General features: G+C 46.9%; 1 protein-coding gene and 1 long non-coding RNA gene across 7 annotated transcripts; one reads left to right on the top strand and one right to left on the bottom strand.

Annotated features, from left to right (window-relative positions):
* Positions 1–47: 47 nt before the first annotated feature.
* On the bottom strand, positions 48–11,193 carry SET (SET nuclear proto-oncogene). 4 transcript variants are annotated; one of them, XM_039861683.1, is made up of 8 exons: positions 6,424–6,816; positions 4,833–4,890; positions 4,071–4,213; positions 3,599–3,702; positions 3,380–3,493; positions 2,626–2,796; positions 2,395–2,541; positions 48–1,808 (listed from the first exon to the last, which is right to left on the bottom strand). In XM_039861683.1, exons 1-8 carry the CDS (start codon positions 6,494–6,496, stop codon positions 1,785–1,787), a joined length of 834 nt encoding a protein of 277 aa, XP_039717617.1. In that variant the 5' UTR covers positions 6,497–6,816; the 3' UTR covers positions 48–1,784. The 4 variants fall into 4 exon arrangements, with proteins under 4 accessions (XP_039717617.1, XP_039717615.1, XP_039717618.1 ...); XM_039861681.1 differs by lacking the exon at positions 6,424–6,816 and adding an exon at positions 11,056–11,193 and having other exon boundaries at positions 922–1,808; XM_039861684.1 differs by lacking the exon at positions 6,424–6,816 and adding an exon at positions 6,084–6,138 and having other exon boundaries at positions 922–1,808.
* LOC120601744 (uncharacterized) lies at positions 6,894–12,191 on the top strand. Of its 3 annotated transcripts, XR_005652529.1 has the most exons (5): positions 6,894–8,669; positions 8,749–8,846; positions 9,489–9,641; positions 11,047–11,244; positions 11,594–12,191. It is a non-coding gene; the product is annotated as an uncharacterized LOC120601744 (long non-coding RNA). The 3 variants fall into 3 exon arrangements; XR_005652530.1 differs by lacking the exon at positions 9,489–9,641; XR_005652528.1 differs by lacking the exon at positions 9,489–9,641 and having other exon boundaries at positions 6,894–8,846.
* The last annotated feature ends 2,723 nt before the right edge of the window (positions 12,192–14,914 follow it).

Raw genomic sequence — 14,914 nt, 5'->3', positions numbered from 1 at the left:
CAAGAAACATTTCTCTACAAAACAAGGAGAATGACCCCAGTCAAAACAAATCTTTATGTTCCTTTATTGGAGCAAGATTCCTGACCAGTATACAGTGATGTATTTACTAAACAGACCTGTGCAGAAATTACATACTATCCATCTAGATAGGTTTTCATTACACTTTGCCTATTGATGGAATAGTTCCATTTATAAAGTTTTATACATCAAAAAGCTTTGAATTTGACCAGGCTGTCCATTAATTCAACTCTGAAAAAGTGGCATTTAATTTTAGCTATTATTTTACAGCATTAAAAAGCTTAGGCATTAGGTAGCTTCTCAAAATGTTACTCTATGCACAATGGCAATTAGCAGACAGAGCAGAGTCCATCATCTCACTCAGATTCACACAGACGGGTCTCGTTTGAGAACTATACGCTAATAGCTGGTACTTAGAGACAAAAGTACTCCTGACCTGAGTTTCTTACCACCAACACGGACTTCTTACTCTGAGAGCCTGTCTCCTAGGCCACGTTTTACAGTGCCAACAAAGACATGCCAGCAATTGCCTCGTGTGTAACGGCATTAGAGCACCAGGTCTGTCTGATGGTGGTGGCAGGCACTATTATATCCAGGTAAATAAAGGCCCGTTTTTAAAAATGCCAATTTGCAATACAAATTAAGGGTACAACACACTCAGAACTGAGTTTTGAGCAATCAGGTATCCCAATGATTTGAAATTTTTCAGAAACTGATGGCAAATTGTACCCATGATGTTTCCCAGCTATGGAGACATTAATACATTGATTCAAATCCCTTTACTCAATCCACGTAGCCCTGAGGTCATCCTGCAAAGTGCGTATCAAAAAATACGGAGTTAGGGTGACAAAGTTTGACAATATGTTATACAAGTCAAACCTGTTCTGAGAGAAAAGCATCAAATCCTTTGTGTACACATTTAGTTTTATTGTAACAAAGCAACTTGTACACTTTTAACGTTTAAAACTGAGCATCTTTCCTTTCCAGTGAAACAAAAAGAAAATTTAAAAATAAACAGGAACAAAATTACAATAGAGAATGTCAATTCCGAATAAGATCCTACAGGTTCTGCTGATTCTCCCATCGAGTGGCAGGGCTCAAGTCATCATTAGGAGAGAATTTTATTTTAAAAGTGTCATCTTAAACTGCAAGGATGTCCGTTAAACATCACAATTAAACATGCCAAAGGAGAAGCCATGTTGTCAAAATGCCCACATAACCCACCCAAACATCTCAAACCCCCCCTTTGCTGACCTTCTATAACCCCATTTTTTTTGTTTTTTTTTTTCTTTTTTTTAAACAAGAGAAAGTAGACAGATACATGTTGGTAAATGCTAACTGTCCATATTCACATAGAGACACAGTGTAATCTCTGAGCCCAATATACAGAGAAAGGAGGAAAAAAGCTAGAATTCTATGCACTACTACACAGGGGCCTAGCACCCTCCAGCTTCCAGCAGAGCTAAGGGAGCAGAAGGTTTTTCTTTTTTCCCACAGAACACGGTGTTGTTGATTCCATAGTTTTTGTTGAGACAGGAAGGGATAAAAATGAATTTGGAACAGAAAGGGGCAGAGGTTCTTTTCTCACTGTATTCTGCTCTAGGTATTTCCCCCAATAAGGTGAGAACCAGGGTGTAAAGGAGAGAAAAGAGACCTCGAAAACAGGGAGACTGAGCACAAGAGGAGGGGGGAGAAAAAAAAAAAGACTGCAACTTGCTCCCAGGGACTGGAGAAAATTAAAAAGGTTGGAATCCATCAGTGTTCCATTAGTCATCTTCTCCTTCATCTTCCTGTAAGAAAAAAGTGGACGGTTACTCTTTTACTCTTTAGGGTGAATTCTAATGTCATTCTCCAACACTCACAGGGACTGTGACGGCCTCCACAAAACATGCTGACATGCCTCGAGACACTTAATTTTATGAACCTAAACAACACTGCGTCAAATCTCGACTGAAAGACCCAGTGATGTTGCTTCAGATGAAGAAACTTTTCAGCACTAACCAAATAATCCAAACCCAAAACCAATCTATCCCAATCGGACTATAAGTAACTTTTAGTTTGTCCAAAACACGCAAATGTTTGTTATTTGGGAAACTTCTCAGAATTTGACCAGCTGCACTGTCCGTATCACTTGCTCTAAAGTACTGACGAGAGGATAGAATGTAGTAGTCATAAAAACGAACCACAGAAGCAGAACTAGTTAAATCTGATAAAACGATCTTATCAAAATGTCTTCCAATCTTGGACAATAGCTTACCTTTTCTACAAAACCCCCCATAATTAGTTGAGTCAGTTCTATTATACAAGATACATGACCTCCAAAGTAACATAGTGAATTCTTTAAAGATTACTTTTTACTTAACCAAATTCTTTTACCTCTCCTTCTTCCCCTTCATCATCGTCTTCGTCTTCTTCACCTTCATCCTCATCCCCTTCCTCGTCGATATCTTCCAACCCTTCTTCTTCTTCATCATCATCATCATCTTCTTCTCCTTCCCCTTCTTCATCATCCATGTCAGGAACCTTCAAAAACCAAGAATTATCTTAACTCATTTCCGAAGAAATGAGACAAGTGCAACCTTGAATAAAAGAACATCTTCGGCTTACCAAGTAGTACTGTAATGGATTTGGCCAAATATCATCTTTGATGACTTCTCCTAACTCATCTGCACCTGCATCAGAATGGTCGGTAAACCAGGTAAAGAAGCTCTCTGGTTCCTCATGCTGTCTCTTCCTGCTGGCTTTATTCTGCGTTTGACTTGAACGTTTCGTCAAATCCTAAATGAAGATTGAAGAACTTTTGACAAAGGCTCTCGGCACTCTAAAACATCTACATTCCCTATAACTTAAACAATAAGATTTTTAACCAGAAAGCAGAACAAAAACGGGACATGAGTATGTTATCTATACTATCATTCTTATTTAAAATTATAAAATGTAAAGAAAAAGAAGTCCTAGAATTTTAGGTCTACAAAGACTATTGTCAAATTTGTATGACAAGTCTTTTCCAAAAAGGTACCATCTAAATTGAGCTTCTCCATAAAATTAGTTCCACTTTAACGGCCACTACCATAAGACAGTATAACTTATTATGTATTTATTAATTAAATGCAGACAAATAATTTGGCAAGCAGCAGGCTACTTTTAAAAGCTGAGCCACCAATGTAGAAACCAAAAAAATTCAGTCCCTTTCTTTAAAAATTTGGTTTAAAGATCTACTATATTTGACTTCAACACGCTGGAGTTTTTTATACTAAGGATCTGCATTTAACACATTACCAAAGCACCAAGTATTGGTGAATGATTCAATTGAACCAAAAATACGCAAAAAGGTATTTTTGCCCAACAATTCCTCAAATACCTTTCCAGATTTCCATTTGATTTCAGTGGACTTTGAAGATGGATCACCACTCTCATTCAGATGAAATTCTTTGGAGAGAACTTTATTTTCGAAGTAAGGATTTTCATCAAAATACTATAATAAATGATTAAAGGATTAGAAATCAATACAAACAGCTCTTGTAACCAAAGCTCAAGTTAATTTCTATAGTGGCCAACAAGATGCATTACTGATACTTACAAAATCTATTCTGTAACCTGATTTAATATCTTCAAATTCTGTCACTTCAACTCTTGTCAAATAATGCAGTGCCTCTTCATCCTCTTCCCCAAGCAGTGCAGACACTAGACCAGCAAATTACAGGTCAAATGAATATTAAATAGACGAGCATTAACATACAACTCAAGTGCTTATTAAAGCACTTCTAAATGTTTCCAGATTTAGTGAGCACCTTTGGTTTCATAAATCCACTAACTGAAAACCAAATGGCCCAGAACATCAGAGCTGCCACTTTTTTTAATCAAGTAACTGAAGGGAATCCTCAGCTAGAATATAGTCTCTTCTAAACAGAAAATACTAATTACAAGCCTGCCCTCTCTGTTCCAACTTCTGCATGTAACCAATGTGTTGGACCAAGTCCTCAACCAAGATCCCTCTTCTCCTTAACAAGTGGACACCACATACTCTTTAGTAATGCTCTGCCATGACATACCTTGTGGATGGTTGACAAATGTTGTTACCCAAAAATTTGGGATTTTGGCGATCAATTCTGACCTCTTCTGAAAAAATGGTTGGCGGAGTTTGTTATATTTCTGTTCTACTTTCAAAATCTCCTCACTGGCTTGTTCATTAAGTCTGAAGCAAATGAAAAGACATGTTGACAGTGATAGTATTTGACAAATACAAAAATTGCTGAGCCTACCAAATATTTACTGATGTTAGCTTGAGAACAGTGCAAAGTACCTATTCATAATACCCAAATCACCTAGATTTTTGTAGCTATAAACAAGTCAAAACTAAGACGGCAATTTGATTTACGTTACCAATAGGCACTCAATATTTGACAGTTCTTAAGTGTCCAAACTGAGCATTGTGGTAACATTGTATATTTACTTCGACTACTCTATTACCAGGCTAACTTCAATTGTTTCCCTCAAGCAGAGCAGGAGGGGGGTGGCGGGGCGGCCTCCGGGAAGCCTGCTAATCAAGTAACAAAGTTATAAGGCAAGTCAGAGTAACACTGATGCCACAATGTTAAAGTGTCAGAATTCCATGAACCACAATTCAGACAACTGTAGCCTCTGAAAACAAACCAGGTCTTTACAAGGTCAATGTACTGTCATCGAAAGCTTTTTTTGGTGACATACAAATGTTTCACAGAAAAATAACACTAACTTCATATTTCCAACTAAGTTATAATCATCTCCACTTAGCCAGACATTGCAGAAAAACTTCTCCAAAGTAAAAACTTTACCTGTCTATTTCATTTTGTACTTCGTCAATATGTTCAATTGCTTCTTGCTGTTCTTTTTCTGCAAGAAAAAGGTGTGTCAATGCTAATATAATAAATTTAACCAGCTTTCTGATGTTAACACTGTCTGATGTGAGTTATATCAACAAAGCTGGTTATATACGGAAAAAAAGAAACTGCCTACAAGGCATGCCCTCCACGTGTTCATGCAAATAGTTGACAAATTACTTTTTAATTAGAAGACTGTTCACAAATCATGCTACCCGCTAGGATAGTCGAAACGTTTGTAGCACTTGTTAAGAGTTACAAGAAAAAGATCCACTGTTAAAGTTACTATTATGAAAGATACACGTTATTCAGATATTGTTAAGTATTTATCATTCATCACATTATGTGCCTACGATACACTAGTACTGGCTGTTAACTACAAAGAGTACGGAAAGTAACCCATGACGATAAAAATCAGGACACCACCTATCTCAATGTTAGAATCACTTTTTATAGAAAGCTGAAAATACCGCTCAAGTATCTATTACAATAAAGACACCAGGCACTCCTACCAAGGCAGGGAAGGGTGGCAGAACTACCCCCACCATCGTAAACACTCGACTTTTACCTTCTTAGAATATGAACCCCAAGTTTCCTATCTGACCGGCCTCACCCCTCCAACCCAAATTCAGGCGGGCTGATTTCAGATGCGGCCCCACACGGAGTGTGGAGCACACTTGCAGGGAGCAAGAATGAAGTCAGAAAACTACGAGCCACAGACGGGAGAGGAGGAAGAGGTGCTGTGCTATGGAGAAGGTGCCCTTTTGTCCGGTAAAGACTGCGGAACCCACAAGCTAAGTGGGCGTGAAGGGGCCCGATCGCGCGGCTCATTTCCGGTAACCATCCCCGGTTTTGCAGCCCCCCTGCCGAGAAAGCCTTTACGGCAAAGGCTAGGTTTTTCCAGAGCCATTGTAAAGACCCGCCGACAACCTGGCAGCCGCGCCAGGTTTCCCAGCGCGCGGCCGCGACGGGGTGGCCGCCCCACGTGGGGAGGACCCGGGGCGGGTCGGAGCATCCTCCCCGGCGGCCCGGGGCCCAGTGCGCGGCCGGCCGCGTGCTTCCCCGCGCCCCCACCCCGCCCCAGCTCCAGGCAGAGGGCCGCGCCGGGCCCGGCCTCCGGGTAGGGGTCCGGGGCCGCCGCCCGCGGGCCGGGCGCGACGGGGGAGCTGCGCGGAGGCCCGGGCGCGGGGCCGCGTCCGGCCGCACCATGTGGCGGCGGCGGCGGCTGATGGGAGCGAGGCATCATGGCGGAGCACAATAAAGAGAGGCTTCTCGGGAGGGAGGGAGGGGGAGGAGAGCGAGGGAGGGGGGAGAGGAAGGGGGGGTCTCCTCCGCCCGCGCCGAGCAGGCCGCAGCGCCCCCGCCTCGCAGCTCCGTCCGCCGCCGCGGCGCCACCCCGGCCTCGGCCCCGCGCGCACAAAAAAGGGCGCCGAGGCGCGCGCCGGCCCGTCCGCCCAGCGCCCCCCGGGCCCCGCCGGCGGCCTGCGGGCCGGGCGGGCGGCGAAGATGGCGGCGCGGGCCGGCCCCTGCCTCGCCTGCTCCTCACCTGAGGTCTCGTCGGCCCCGTCGTGGTTGGAGTTGAGCTCCTTTTTACTGACTTTGGCCGCCGGCGCCGACATGGTGCTGCTCCGCGGTCGGGGGGGGAGCGGGGAGGGGGAGAGAAGGGAAGGCGAAGGGGGCGGGCAGCGGCTTCCCCTCACGCCACACGCGCGGGCGCTCGCTCGGTCCGGCCGCCTCCTCCCGGCGCCCGCTCGCTCGCCCTCCCCCTGGCTCGCGCGCGCTGCCCTCGCGGCCTGGCGACGAGGGGAGGGGCTGGGGCAGCGTGCCGGGCCGCGGCCCGGGCTCTTGCTTACGGAGGGGAGGCGGCGGCGGGCAGGCGGGCGGCTGGGCTCCCTCACTCACGCTCTGCGCTCCGGCTCGCTGCTCGCTCTCCCCGAGCCGCCTCCTCCTCCACCTCCTCCTCCTCTCGGCGAGGGGCGGGCGGCAGGGCGCAGGCGCGCCAGGCCCCGCGCGCACGCCCCGCCCCCGGCCGGAGAGGCTCGCGCAGCCTAGCCATTGGCTGGGGCGCCGGGACGAGGGGGCGGAACCGCGACGAGGAGACACAGGGCCTGGCGAAGAGGCGGGAGGAAGGGACGCGGCGACGTACGGGCCGGTCCCCCGCGCCGCGCTCCCCTCCCCCGCTTTCCCCTTCTCCAACCCGACCCGGGACATTTGCGCGCTACGGGCGCGCGGCGGCTCGAGAGGCGGGGCCTCGCCGGGCTGCGCGCAGGGCCCCCCGCCCCCCGGCAGGCGCATCACGTGGTGGCGGAGCGGCTTCCCTTCTCCGCGGGGCGCGCGGGAGAGGGGCGTTCGCAGCCCCCCAAAAGTGCAGGCCTCGCGGTAGCTTGGCTTCACATCGGGACCCAAAAATACATCCACCACCGGTTCTGCGCCCTGGGACACTGCTGGGGCATCCCGCCCCGTGGAAGAAAGGCGGCATCTCCATCCTATTTTCTAGATGCTGCTATTCCGACCACTCAGGCTCGTTCGCAAAGCCCAGCGCTGTCCAGTCCACTCGCAGGGCCTTGTCCTGGCTTTGAGTCCAAGCTCCGCCCAGCAGGCTGTGCGCCCTTGGGCAAGTCACTTTCCTCCTCTGTACCTGTTTCTATTATAAAATTATAAAATGCAAAAAAACGGCTGACATGGGAACGTTGTGTCAGGGGTGGCATTTAAGCAAGGCGGCCCTGAAGTGGAAGTCCCCTGAAGGCAAGGAGATGCCATATTTTTGACCCAAATAAGTGCCTAATGCTTGCAAGAAACGCTATCTAATGCGCTAACCGCCAGTCGGAGCAACGTGCTGCGTTCTCCTCGTTGAGGTCACACAAAAATGACCTATGGGGTGGGCGGTATTGAGTTCGTTTTGCTCAGTCAGAGATGACAGGACCAACAGGGCCTGCTTTAGAGGTCAAGTCTTCATTAAGTAGGGCCAAGTCATTTCCGTTTAAATAATGCTTTCAGGTAATAATACAAATGCACCACGCTCTACTCCTTCTGCCAGGGTTCCAAGACATGGACCACGGAAGGCCCGAAATCTCTCCCTAGGTATTTGTAACCAGAATTTGGGATTGGATTATTTGCCTTCCAGCAGGCACATTCTACTTATCACATCTTAAAGCTCAAGCAGTGTCTTTAATGTTCAATACAGTCCATGGTGAGTGATCGATAAATGTTAAATAATTGGCATACAAATCTCATGGATACAGAATACAAAAACCTTGGGACTTTTCCCCAAAACCTAGAAATTCGTCTAATCCTTCCCCTCCAAACCTGATTTGAGTTCAGGTCAATTCATACACATCTCAATTGCACAGGCTTAAAGGGAGAGTAATAAATGTTTGACGACCAGCTCCCAGAAGAGAGAAAAAAACGCACAGCAAAAACCCTGATTTGTAGCATTTGCTGATTTTGATGGCGTATGAATACGCTCACCATGGCCAATTTTCTCCTACCACTGTGATGCCACTGAACATAGGACCAAAGAAGTACCAGGGTCTAGTGCACTGCAAAGCATGTCCCATGGGCCACAGGCTGTGATAAGCACATGCATTTTCTCATTTAACCCTCATAAAATAGAAGGTAGGTACTCATATCCTCATTTCATAGATAAACTCAATTTTTTTTTCTTTTTTTTTAGTGAAAGTGGCAAAGCCAAAGTTCTAAACCAGGCTGATGCATGGAAAAGCCCCTGCCCTAACAGTTTTCCCATTTTGTGACATGACTTACAGTAAGATGTACATTGGACATCCAGACCTGGTACGTTCCTAGGCACAAAAAGATACCCTTATTGAGTACGATGCGACCCTTATTCTTCTATTTTTTTCTTTAAATGCAGGTGCACTCCACTAAAATGAGTTCGTGACCCACAAATGAGATGAAACAGTCTGAGAAACACTATGCTGAGGGTTGCCGCTACACAAAGCCTGCTCACAGGTTGGTACCACTAACCCACAGCATCTCCTATGTGCCTGATCTACCTGCATCTCTCATGCATCTATCTGGCAGAGGCTCCAGGGAGCCCTTCCACCATCCTAGCCCTTGGCATCATCCTGCCCCTCTTCCTGACTTTTCCCACAGCAGCTTCTCAAGATGAGTGCAAGGAGCACACACTAGGAAGTGGAAGAGAAACAGAAAGCAAAGGGCAAGAGTTTCAGTAAACAAGGGAGTGGCATGGACACACCAAGAGATAATTCACCCACGGTGCATTATTTCACTGGAGTCTCTTCCAGCTCTAACATTCTCTCCTTAGCCTCTTACCTCCCTCTCTTTCCCAGCTTCCTTTGAAGGAGAACCCCACAGTTTAAAAATCAGAACAGAGAGATGCTACAGTGCAGCAGCATCCCAAGATGACTAGGAAATCTTAGCTAGGATGGCCTTCAACACACACACACACACACACACGCCTCTGAGCCTCCACAGCATGCTGCTTGTTGTGAGGGCTGATGGATACAGCAGTGCTTAGCACTATGCCTAGCAGATCAGTGCCCAGTGAGTGGCATAAGCTGATACCCGAGTCTAGGTGAACCACCTCGGAAGGACTGTGGTTGCACCTTCTGGTCCTGTTAACTCTCCCAGGCAGCTAAATGGAAGGAGACCAGGAAGACTCGTCTACATTTTGCTGCTCACAAGTGAGAAGGAATTTACTACCCATCTCAAGAGCACAGATTATGCGTCACCGCTGTCTTAAATGTTTTACTTCTACTTACGCCTCGCGGTAAAGCCTAACAGGTATTTTTGAGCCCATTTTGGAGAAGAGGAAAGAAACAACGGTCATGTCACTTGCCCAACAAGGTCACACAGCCAGACAGAGCTAAGTTCCAAACACTGGTTACCCAGCTTTACCACAATGGGACGTCAACTGGGCAGGTCCATGCATCCCTTCGGACCAAGACCCAGTCAAGTCAGACTTGCCTAGTAACCCAGCAGATCCATAGGGGCACTTCAACGAGGACTCCTTGTCCAGTACTCCTTCCAAGAGCATGGCTGGACCTCAGCCAAGTCAAAAATTAGAAGATTCCCAGGCCCCAAGCCCCTCCCCACCGAGCCGGCCTATCACATTTTCCTAGTGCAATGCTAGTCCGCCTTCCACCTATCCAAACCCAGCCCCCCAAGAAAGCCTCACCACATCCCCACTCTATCAGGGAGGCCTAATCCCCAGAACAGTCCACTTTATGCCTGGCTCCAAGCTGTGCGTGTGCAAAAGGTAATCCTCACCTCCGATAATAGTTAATAGTGGGGAGGGGAGTAGACGTGAACGCAAGAATTACAATGTCATAATGTAGGGGCCAGGCTGAGGGGACTCCGAGCCCAGCAGCTGTGGCTCAAAGGAGGATGCATGCAGGAAGCGACTTTTCAGCAGAGAGCTGGGGAGCAAGGAGACACGCACAGATAGGGGTAGGGAGAGGAGCGATCGGACAGAGGACAAGTGGGTGTCCGGGTCTAGAGGTGAGAGCAGAGCCCCAGCAGGTGAAGAGAGGTAAAAGGTGCTGGAGGGAGCAAGAACCTGGAGAGGTCCACCGGGACCAGGTGGGCAGGGCCCCAGAAGTCTCAGTAGTCTATACCTCGAGGGCATGGGAAAGCAAGGAAGAGGAAGGGTTTCAAGCCAAGGAGTCACGTGATTGGCTTTGCTCAGGCTGGATGGGAGGAGGAGGAAGCGGGAAGCAAGACGAGGAGGAGGTGGCCAGAATTATGGGCAGGCAGCAGCTCAGGAGCAGGAAGGAGGTGGAGGGATATGAGAAGTTGGGAGGTAGAACCACCAGGACCTGGGGATCTGACGGGATGTGGAGGGGTGAAGTCAAGGAAAGGGGTCACATGTGTCTCCCCAGCCTCAGATTGGCTGGTGGTGTCCCTTACCAACACAGGGAATCCAAAAAGAAGCGTTTGGGGGCTGGGAGACCAGCTCAGTAGGCGCCGGAGTGGGGGCAGGGACGAGTGCCCACGTGCTCTGGGTCTCCCAGTTTTACTCTTCCGATGCTTCACTAAAAGCTAATCCACTCCCCCCGCTATGCTTACAACCCTTCAAGGGAGTTTGGGGTCACATCTCCAAACTCTCAGAAGGGACAGGATCGGGCAAAGAAAAAAATCACTTAAGAGTCGATCCTTGCAAATCCCTTAAATCTCCAATAAAATGTAGGGGACATACCTCCCTTCGGCAAGTCCACAGAGGTCGCCGGCTTCTCCGGCTTGGGGGCAGGAGGCTGTCTCGGTTTCTTCGTTTGAGGTGGGAGTGAAGACTGGCGTTTGGGGGCCATGCCGTGAGGAAAAGTCGGAGAGCCAGACCCAGAGGAAGATGCGCGGCTGGAAGAAGCTCTGAGAACTGAGACTGCCCCAGGTGACGGAGGTTTAAATCCGCCCTGGAGCCGCCCTGCCCGGAGGGGATATTTACATGACAGTGGGACACACACCTCATTCCCCCTCCCCCAGCCTCTTCCCTTTCACCCACCCTCCAATCAAGATCAACTTCTCTCCGTCGCTCCCAGCACTTTTCTACCCGGCCTTCTAGGCATTGAGTGGGCGGGGGAGGTGTTTCCTTGTGGGAAGCAATCTGTCCTCTCTAGGACCCTCCTGGTCTTGACTTGAAACCACCGGTGACCCAACCCCCAGCCCTTTTCCACATCCTCTGGGTAGTGCTGTCCCCAATGAGAACGTGTCCTCTTCTTTTTTTTTCATTTGGCTTCCAGAAAACTTAAACGTGACCTTTCCTCACATCAGCCTGGAACATTCTTCAGTCCCCCCAAACCCCACTGCTGTGTCTGGCTAACTCCTTCCCAACCTCCAGGTCTCAGCTTGGAGGGATAAATGAATATTGAAATAAAAGATTCTCAATCAAGAATTACAGAAGAAGAGAGGAAAGCAGGTACCTTTGAGAAGATTCGGAGTAGCCATTCATTCTTCGCTCATTTCAGTAAAGGACAGAAAGTTAGGAGTTTGAAGAACCTATAGAAAGCATCTGATCTGAGAGTCACAAACCCCAATGCCTTTTGAGCCCTGTCAGGCAAGCAAGTGGAACTTACAACAGCTAGTGGAAGGCAAGTTGGTTCAACCACAACCTTGAAATTAGCCTTGAAACTGCCTTCAAGTGACTTAATCTTGTTAACTACGCTGCAGTCCAATCCCAGCCTTGCTTTCTCCCATCTCCATGTCATCTTCTTTATATCCCCTTCTTAATTTCAAATGCATAAAAAACCTACAAAACTATTATTCTCAGGAGCATTTGACGTCTTCCTCCCTGGCATATATCGTCAGTTTGGCTCAAATAAACTCATAAAAAATTTTTTTTTTAAAGTTCGTATAACCACTCTGGAAAATTGTGCCAGCTCTACCAAAGCTGGACTGATGCCGAGTTACTCTGTCACCCAGCAATTCTTCTCCGGGCTATACCTCCAATGGAAATGTGTACCTGTGTGCTCCAACATATGTAATAAGTGTGTGCAAGAATGTACATAACAGCGAGATTCATAATAGCCAAGTTCAGGAAACTACACATGTGTATCAACAGTCAAATGAACATGTTGCAAGATATTGAGACAAGAGAACAAGATAAAACAATGAAACAAATGAACTATACGGCTCCGGGCCAGTGACATGAATGTAGCCACAAACTCAATGTTGCGTAAAAGACAAAAATAGGATAGGCATTTGTATCAAGTACAAAAACAGGCCAAACTGATCTATGCTGTTGGAAGTCTTGAATGTGGGTACCCTTGCCTTGGGGCAGGCCGTCACTGGAAGGGGGCATTTGGCCTCTGGAACCCTGGCGATGCTCAGAATCTGGGTCTTGCTACACCTGTGTCTTTGATTTGTGAGCCCCGTGTTGTCAAATCTTTGGTTTTTCTTTTTTCTTTTTCTTTTTTTGTCAAAAGGAAAGTTTGTTAGAAAAGGGGTAGCGCTCCACAGACAGAGCGTGGTCTCCTCTCAGAGGGAGAGAGTGAGAGGGACCAGATCTTTGGTGTTTCTAAAGAGAAGCCAGAGATACACATTTTTTTATGTGAAATCTCTGGATTTTAAAAACTGAGCAACTAAACACTTGAAAAACATACTTTGTGAACCTAATAAAACATGAGGTCAGGCCACTTTCAGCCTATGGGCCATGGGTTTGCAACTTCTGAGATAGTGCAATGATTTTCTTTCGTTTCTGTTTGTTTTTCCCCATTAATTACCTTCTTAACAAAATAAATCTCAGGCATAAGTCAATTATGTCAATACCGGTAAAAAGCGGAGCTCTTTCTGGTGGAAGACCCCACCGTCATCTCTTGCCATCCTCTACTCTTTCTTTCTTTGTCAGCTTCTGAAAGACATTGGGCTTCTTTCTAAGACATTTTGAAAGTTACAGTGTCTTGGCTTTACAAACAGGCAAGCTGAGACCTGAGAGGAGTGATTTGCCTCAGGTCATGAAGAAAATAACTGAGTTATAGCTGGAACCAGGATTGTGGGGTCACTTTTTGACAAGCTTAAGTCTCAGTGTTGACATCTGTAAAATGGATGGTGATAATACCTGCCTCTCTGTTTTAGGATTTTCAATCTGAGGACAAAAAGGTCCTCTTTTCCCTGTTTTTACTCCCAGAAATTATCCAAAAACAGTATGGGAAACAAAAATGAAAACTTTCTTGAAACTGGGACTCTGCTAAACCCAAAACCACAGAACGATTAGGTGGCTGGATAGCCAGAGCAGTGGAGAAGGAACAGGATGTGTGCAGGAAGAGAGAACAGGTGCCCTGGCTCCTGGTTTCTGGGCGTATCAGCAAAGGATGCTTCTGGAAGCAGAAGGGCAAATCAAAACCCCTTGCTTGTAGCAGCCAGAACAGGGAGTTCCGACATGATGCTGTACTGGGTCAGTTTGGTTCCTAAAGCAAAGAAGGGGCTAAACGAGGAGTGGCCCAGAGGAGCGTCATAAAACAAATACAAATTAGAACTCCCTTGAGATACCATTTTTTTCCAACTCCAACATGAGATCTAAAAGTTTGGAAACACTCTACCTGGGAGAGGTATGAGGAGAGGTCCATACAGGGTAAGTGGGTACAACCACCTTAGAGGGCATTTAGCCACAAGAATATATCAAAAGTACAAGTACTGTTGACTCAGAAATTCTCCTAATAGGAATGTATCCTACAGATTCATTGCTCAACTGTGAGATGGCACCTGTTTAAGGTAACTTGTTGCAACATTGTAAAAGCAAAAGATTGGTAACAACTCCTTTAGGCTTCTGGAATGCTCTGCAACCGACAAAACAAGTATGGAAACAGAGCTATGGTAAGTAAAAACACACAAACAACGACAACAAAAACAATGTCCTAAACCAAGTAATTACCATTTGTATTAAAGGGGGGGGGCGTAGAAAAAAATACAGGTTCACTTGTTTGCCTGTATATCTAGAGCACAAGGACTTCACAGACGGACCCCCATGAAGGTGATGACTCAGCCATCCCTGGGGAGGGGTGATGAGAAATGAGGGCTAGGGTTACAGGGGAGATGGTTCATTCTTTCCCCTGCTGTACGCTTTGAATTTTGAACCTTATGAGTATGTTACATTAAAAAATGTTACCTGAGCTCCATCCAGTATTTAGAATCACTTAACTCACCTAAGTACAGCACCCGCTTGGCACATGTCTGCTTACATTCAAACATATCAGACCCCACCTTTCCTTTCCTCTACAGTTTCCAAATTTTTCACTTCCTGGATTCCCAGAGGTGTCATAGTGCAACTGTGCGACTCTGCTCCATTCCAGAATCTGTTGCAAGCAAGGTGGGGGCAAGGCAAATGCCTCCCTCCACCCCACCCAAAAGTTGACAGACTCAGGATGTTCTGTAACCCTGAGGCCAGGCTCCCTCTGGAAACCAGAAGTTTCCAAAACATCCAAAGCACCGTATTGTTTTGTTATCTCTGTGCACTGTAGGACAGCTATAAACAGCTACCATTTATTGAGTATTAGCTGTATGAGAGGCGTTCACTAAGCATTATCCTTTTGAACCCTCCCATCGACCTTTTCGGGATATTATGTCCT

Source organism: Pteropus medius, unplaced genomic scaffold (genome assembly GCF_902729225.1).
Source record: "Pteropus medius unplaced genomic scaffold, Ma_sr-lr_union100, whole genome shotgun sequence".
NCBI classification, from domain to species: Eukaryota; Metazoa; Chordata; class Mammalia; order Chiroptera; family Pteropodidae; genus Pteropus; species Pteropus medius.
The sequence above is the reverse complement of the archived record's forward strand: the minus strand, read 5'-3'. Positions and strand labels throughout refer to the sequence as shown.